This window comes from Rutilus rutilus (assembly GCF_951802725.1).
Source record: "Rutilus rutilus genome assembly, chromosome: 20".
In the NCBI taxonomy this organism is placed as follows: Eukaryota; Metazoa; Chordata; class Actinopteri; order Cypriniformes; family Leuciscidae; genus Rutilus; species Rutilus rutilus.
Window position 1 is genome coordinate 6,909,420 of NC_140225.1, and position 7,793 is coordinate 6,917,212.

The 7,793-nt window shown below is 40.5% G+C and overlaps 1 protein-coding gene across 1 annotated transcript; it reads left to right on the forward strand.

Moving 5' to 3' along the window:
* Positions 1 to 728: 728 nt before the first annotated feature.
* On the forward strand, positions 729 to 4,598 carry fignl1 (fidgetin-like 1). The gene is made up of 2 exons (XM_084390671.1): positions 729 to 882; positions 2,493 to 4,598. The coding sequence occupies exon 2, from the start codon at positions 2,510 to 2,512 to the stop codon at positions 4,508 to 4,510; it is 2,001 nt and encodes a 666-aa protein (XP_084246797.1). The 5' UTR covers positions 729 to 882; positions 2,493 to 2,509; the 3' UTR covers positions 4,511 to 4,598.
* Positions 4,599 to 7,793: the final 3,195 nt, after the last annotated feature.

Below are 7,793 nucleotides of genomic sequence, written 5' to 3' on the forward strand. Positions count from 1 at the left end.
GTTATGTTAAAATGTCAGTTACTACAGCACAAAAACACACACAAAAAAACATGCTGCAATTTAAGAATACATTATATAAAATACTGCCTGATAAAGGCTAGAACAAAATTGTAAATTCTCAAAGTGAATGCACACTTCAGGCACTGACTGAGTAGGCTACTTTTTTAAATAGGCCTAAATGTAACTATTAAATAGGCCTATATATTTATAATTTCCTGTGGATCCTTTTCCTGGGAAGATCTGAAGTCAACATACTCATATGGCTACATCTGAATTTCATTTAAAAATATATTTGCCAATAAAAAGGTATTGCACGTGATCAGCTGTGGTTAAACCCTCACTAAGGTATGATAACAGAACACAATCATGAAATTGTTCATTAAGATTTGGTTCTCTAAGGGTTTGTTTGTGCATCATTTTTTACAATATTTTGAATAAATATATTTAAATAAAGTCAACAAAGTGGAATGTTACAACGACTATGGCATGGGTTCATTTGAAATGTCTAGTTTTATTAAGTCTGTGTGAGCAAGAAACATAATTTTTTACATTACCTGTCTTTTGTTCAGTGTTAGGCTTTACAAATGGCATTAGATAGATCAATATAACGAATAAAATATAATACAAAGAAAAACGCGAACATTTAGTACAGGCCCTTAAATAAACGCAATGCGTGTCTTTTTCCAGGCGATGGCGCGCGCGATCTTATTACTGAGCAGCCGGAAGTTGCTGGAGCGCGCGCCGCACATCGGCTCAGAAAAATATAGGAGGCGCGAAGTGTAGTCAAAGTTATGGTTGTTGTTTTGTTCCGTATCGTTGTTTAGACTTTCAGGTGTTGCTGAACCTTACAGCATTCACACAAGAAAAACGTTTAACCCAGAGGTAGGTTACAACTTTCCTCACCCAAAATAAATGCACACGTGAGTGTTTGAAGCTGTATTTGTGATTTGTGTTCCAGCTTGTCAGCTCACGTTCTGTTTTTAGATAAAGCTACATTGTCCTTTCTATCTGAACGTCCTACACATATTCCATATATGTGTTGATACCCCTTGAGACATTATTCGTAAGATCGTTATTTGCGATCATTATATGGATAATGTGGATTTCGACTATCACGTTTCTGTCGCATACTGTAACATTGTTATAGGTATGCTTGAAGTGAAATAGTAAAATACCATTCAGAAGTTTGGTCACACATTTCATTCTTTGTTCTTAACACAATTCACGTTGTAAAATAATAAGTCGTCAAAACAATGAAATAAAACAAAAGTAGTCTATAGGGATTGAGTACAGATCAACATATAAAATCTAGCTTGCATTTGAGCTCTGCTCTCTCCATTCTCTTAACCATCTTCATGAGGTTTTATACACAAATGAAGTTGTTCACATCTATGCTCTACTCTTGACTGATTGTTTCTTCATTATCTGGTTTAATTCATCCCCAAAAAATTTTGTTTGGAAAGAATTACAACCGTTTTGCAGATTTTTATACATTGGGTATTTCATAGTTGTCTACAAAACTAATTTCAAACATTTAAAGCAGAAACTTTTTATTTATTGGAAATGTTCTCAGATCATCAGAAACATTCAGTCAAGTATGTACACATTTTTGACTAGTACACTTTGTACTCTCTCTTATGCGGTCTCTCTCTACAAATTGAATGCACGAAAACGAGAGGAACAAAAAAACGTACACTGGAATTAAATATGTAACTTTATCTTGGATTTAAGGCAATAAAAGAGGCTATATATGTATATTTATTTATTTGCATTCAGGACCGTTATATTCAATTCCTGTGCAATTTATTGGTTACTCTCGTAATTTATATTTTATAAATGATCGTCTTATTCACAAAGACAGTAGGCCTGAGAAATACAGCAAAAAAAAAAATCTCAATACTTTTCTGCCTTTTGACAATATATTTGATAGCAATATTTATATATTTTGTCTGAAAGAGATTAAAAGTATAATACAGTTTAAATTGATCAAGGCTTGTTTTCCACACTGTTCATTTCTTAAATGAACACAGGGAAGAGTGCTATTTTTAATTATATGCACCAGTGCAATTATACCTAATCATAAACATGGGGATTTACTATGTGGTTTTTTTAATACATAAAAACTGTAACAGGGAGTTTTGACTCGATTCACTGAAACACACAATTTGACTGGATCTCAGAAGTTAATTAAAGGAAGCAAACTGATTGTAACACTGTTTTTGTAACTGGAGTTTAAATTAGAGACACTATTAAAATGCTTTTGTCTTAAATCTCTCATACTGGAAAGTCAAGCTTTAGGAAACCTAATTGGCACATAAAAAAGTGGATTCAACTTATATTGAAATTCACAATGTTGCTTAACTTTTTATATTGCCTGCAAAATCATTATTTCACCTGCATTATCATCATCACCCTTCAATAGCCCTATTGTTGTGTGGTACTTCTCTACTTTTATACATTATTAATTGATCCTGTGCCCACTTCTTACGCAGGCTGGAGCAGGCCAGGCATGAGCAGAGCACACCTGGACGAGTGGCAGAGGAGGTCCTTTGACATTTCGTCTGGCTCTTGTACACCTGAACAGACGGCGGATGCTTATCGGGCACACATCCTGTCCATTCAGTATGCATGGGCGAGTGCTGAGCTCTCTCCGGCTGGAGCTGCCAGCCTGCTCAGGACCTACTCAGAGCGGTACGCCTCAGCCCTGGACTCAGACGACCCACGCACCGGGCTAAACAACTATGCAGAGAGTGCCCTGCACTTGGCCCGCAATCAAAAGAACTATAGCGACAAATGGGAGTCATCCCTAACGTCCGAGAATGTGTTCAGTCTGCCGTGCGTGCAAAGGATGATGCAGGCTGGGTCAAAAGAAGGCGCTCTCTCAGTAGATCCGGCAGATGTTAACATTACTGTTGGTGGTGAGGTCGGTGGGGGTGGGGAGAAAGCCAGTGCTCTCTCTGGTCCTCTTGGATTTAGACGAGAGCCTCCGGCTCACTGGGCCTCTGCGCCTCCACCCAGAGCTGAGATGGGAAGGGGGATCATTAACCCACTTAGCGGTGCTCCGGAGTGTGCCAGAGGACTTGAAGGAGCCCTTCCGCGTTTGACCCTGGCACAAAATGCTCCAAAAGCTCCAATGGGATCGCCTATGTTTGGCCATAACTATTTCAGTTCCACAGGCAATGCTAGTGTGTCTCAATCCAGTGGGGGTTGCACAAGTGGGTCCAATGTGCATAATCAGCCAGTGTTCTTTTCTTCCACAAACCCATCCAAGAGGAAGAACTTCTACAGCTCAGGAAGTGAAAGCAACAGAAGTTCATTCCCATCACAAGGCGAGCAGGAACCGCGAGGGAGGGGACGGAGAGGAGAAGAGGGTGTCAGCGCTAATTTTAGATCAGCACGAGAGCAGTTCATCGTTGACCAGCAAAAAAAACATTCCCATCAGGGCCAGCGAGGCTCTGGGGCCAACGTTGCTTCAATCTCCAAGAAATGCCTTGGGGCACAACGGCCTCGTGGGGCATCCTCCAAATTCGTCTCTCCCATGCCAAGGCAAGAAGAAGAGACTTACTCGAAGGACAACAAACCACAAGACACGGAACCGGTTGATGAGCGTTTAAAGAACTTTGAGCCCAAGATCATTGAACTTATCATGAGTGAGATCATGGACCACGGTCCCCCGGTAGCTTGGGATGATATTGCCGGCTTGGAGTTTGCTAAAGCCACAATCAAAGAGATTGTAGTGTGGCCAATGTTGAGGCCTGATATCTTCACCGGTCTTAGAGGTCCACCTAAAGGCATCCTTCTCTTTGGTCCTCCAGGTACCGGTAAAACACTCATCGGGAAGTGTATAGCGTGCCAATCCGGAGCCACTTTCTTCAGCATCAGCGCCTCGTCGCTCACTTCAAAGTGGGTCGGGGAGGGCGAGAAGATGGTACGGGTGCTCTTTGCCATCGCTCGGTGCCACCAACCTGCAGTCATTTTCATCGATGAGATTGATTCCCTTCTTTCTCAGCGCACAGACGGAGAGCACGACTCATCCCGTCGAATTAAAACGGAGTTTCTTGTCCAGTTGGATGGAGCTGCCACCTCAGCAGACGATCGTATCCTTGTGGTTGGTGCCACCAACCGGCCTCAAGAGATTGACGAAGCAGCCCGTCGTCGCCTGGCTAAGCGACTCTACATCCCTCTCCCAGAGGCTGAGGCTCGACGACAGATAGTGGCCAACCTCATGTCCCGTGAGAAAAATCAGCTAATAGCAGATGAGATGGAGAAAGTGGTGCAGGGAACAGAGGGGTATTCGGGGGCGGATATGACGCAGCTATGTCGCGAAGCAGCCCTTGGCCCCATCCGAAGCATTTGCCTTAGTGACATTGCTACCATCACGGCAGAACAGGTTCGGCCAATAATCTACAGCGATTTCCAGGAGGCTCTCAAAACAGTGCGGCCCAGTGTCTCTTCTAAAGATCTGGAGCTATATGAAGATTGGAACAAGACTTTTGGCTGTGGTCGCTGAGCGCATGTGTTGTGATTATACTAACCGAGTTTTATGTTAGTATGACTATGGTGTTGGGTTCATTTATTGAAATAAATGGTTGATTTGTCTTGGGTCTTTTTCATCATTTTCATGGACATGCTCTTTTCAGAGAGCTGTTATTGTGACTTCAGAAATGTCAGTTTTGTTGCAGTTTCGGAATGGATATGACTCAAAACAGCACTCATGATTAAATAAAACTGAACTTTTTACTGTATTCATTGCCTCAAAATTAGCATACCGCAATTGTGTCTTCCTGAAAATAGTTTCATCATTTAGTGGAGCTGTTTTCCCTGTAATACAGAGGAAATGTGCCAAGTTTGCACTAAAAAGGAACATGGGGTCTTGAATGCATTTCCCTCTGAATGCATGCACTTATCCAAAGGGGAACTGTCAGCTAGTACAATGTTCAGCCAGCCCTTCCCTCAGTGTGTACAGAATGAATTCAACGGCTCTCCATGTTTACCTGCTCTCGCTTCTGTAGAGACGGAGTGTTAGACACCTTAGGGCCAACTCTCCCATTGTGTTCTGTCTTGGTGAATGGATTTGGAGGGGAAGTTGGGCAACACTGCAGGCATTCTGGTCTCATGATAAGAAGTACCCACAGATCAACTCTTGCAGTGCTCTTCCTGTTGCTAAGCCAGTGCGGTCTCGGACCACATCTGGTAAACCAGAGGAATGGCTTTGTGCCTTGGAAGGGGTTTTAAAGGTGGACTCTTCATCCTCCTCCTGGAGGAAAGTTTGTTGGGTTTGTTTTTTTCCCCCCTAGTTAAACATCATGTCTGTAGAGGACTGTGTTCATCCGATCTGTTTTCAGTTTATCTATCTGTCTCTCTGTCTGTCTGTCTGTCAATATTTCATAAATCAGTTCCAGCCTGGACACCAGCCATTGTATGCATTGTAGAAAATAAGCAGATAACAACTGTGGCTTGATGCGTTTACTGTTGATGGATGGAGAGGAGCATTGTGGAGCTCTAATTGAGTGGCCACAGATGGCATGAGGAATAAAAGTTGCTGGTGCAGTGGTGAGGAAACTCACCCAGGCCAAATTGCAAAGCAATGAATGAATGGTTTGGGTCAGGTTACAAAATATAAATCATTTTTCTGCAAAGCTCAAGAAGGGATGCAGCTTTGAATTAATTTGTTTTTGGATTTTTAGTTGTACTTTTTGAATCCTGTCACTTTATTTGATTGAGACTAGCTTCCCTGAAATGTTCTTTTTGTTTGGTGTTTTTATGCCTCTGCATTAGCATTACGTTCTCATTGGCAGAATACAACTGATTTGAGTTGAAGTGAAACGAGGTCTGTGTTACGTGAAACCTGATGACTGCAGTCTGGAAAAATTGAATATAGATGGCTGATTGATTTGGTTGCGTCTTTCTTGCAACTGCAAAACCATTCTCACAGGAAGTCAAGGCTGTTAATACACCTCAGAAGACGAGTGGGATTTAACAGTCTAATTCAATTCTAAACTCTTACTCTTGGCTTGTCTTCATCTGCATCCGATTATAGATTGTGCTCACATGAAATGAATCGGTCATGTAATTTTCATGAAACAATCTTAGAAAAACTGGAAGCCCATGAAAAAAAGGGTGTCATTTATTTTTCATCTTTTTGTCAAGCGGGTTAATGAATATTTTAGGGTTGTGTGTTTGGCCGGAGTGTTGAAACTTTGTAAAATTAGCCAGCAGTGCAAGTAGTGAGTCCATCCCTGAGGAGTGGTGGAAGGCTGTCAGAACCAAAGGGGTAGCCCACAGCTGGACTATAGGAGGACAGGCACACCGAATTCCTCCACAACCTTTCTCATCTACTACACATTACGTTTGTATTATTATTTTTTTCTAGTTTGTCTTAACCTGACTACATAGTTTATTTATACAGTCAGTTTTAATACTTCATAGTGGTGGAATGTATTTAGTGCGATGTCAGCAGAAAGAGTTTTTATCACAGGAACATTTGAGAAAATAGGATTTCTTTTTATTAACTTTTTAAAAGTTGACTTTATTAACCCTCTGGTGCTGTTTGGTCATTTGTGAATTTTTTTTACAATTTCATTGGAATGGTACGAAACTTGGTAAAGGTTTTCGCTGCTTGTTGTGTAAACACACAAAAAAATCATGAACATGATTCGAAAAGGATAAATGGTCCTGAGAAAAATAGTCACACTTGTATTGTTTGCGGCATTGGAAATGAATGGGAAACGAATTTCATCTATTGGAAACGTTTGGAACGCAAATTTTTTTATATATCAACTTCAAATTTGGAACACAGCTTAGATTCATGGCTTTGATTTTCTCACAGTTTTAGAGGAAAACGTGTTTTGGAAAAAATACATTTCATATAAAAATTGAAAATTGTATTTTTGTGCATTTTTCAATAAATGTACAATTTTATTACATTTTTCAAGTTCACTTTTTTAAAATACTTTTTTTCCACTTCAGCAATTATCTGCCAAGTGTCATCTTTAAAAACAGACCTAACTTAGGTCGGTGCTCCAAAGCATTAAAGATTTATGACAGTTTAAGTTGGAAATTTCATTTCAAAAAGTGAATAAATGGATTATAATTACTGCATAAACATAATTTGGTACCATATAAAATCCCCTAAAATTATTGAATAAAAAAATATTATCAAACTAAAATATGCCTATAGTACAATAATTAAAAAAACAAAAAAGATTTGGTCATTTTTGACTGACACACAAACATTACAGGGTTCATTTATTATATTATACCATAAAAATAGCCTTTGGTGCTGATATGACATTTTGAAGTGGTGGTTCATTGGCTGATGTTTTTTTTACATAAAAGGTCTGAAATGCCAAAAACATGCATTTTACTTATTGCATACTCAAACTTCACAAAACAGATAACTTGGGGGGGCAGATAACTTTTTTGTTAATCGGCCTGACTGATATTGGTCTCTCATTTGGTGGACAACTTTAATGTTTCTCTGAATGGGTGGGGTCTATTTCTGCTGTACTATCTTGAGTTGAAGCGGAAAAGAGAAGTGAGATTTGGGATAGAGGCTGTTGGGGATGGGGTGGTGTGTGTGTGAGAGGGGGGAGCTGGCCAGATTATCCCTCTCATGCAAATGTACTCTCTCCACGGTTAGGTCCCAGTGAAGCGTGGGGGGCTCTGTGTTGGCCACAGCTGCTTCTCGTTTCTACCCAATCACACAGCAGCCATCTGGACACGCATGTCGTTACGAAGAGCTGGTGAGTTCTTGGGTCGGGGTCACTCATGCTCTCTTGACAGATCTGCTC

Coding starts and splice junctions, on each gene's coding strand:
- fignl1 (XM_084390671.1), top strand. CDS start 2,510: ATGAGCAGAGCACACCTGGACGAGTGGCAGAGGAGGTCCTTTGACATT.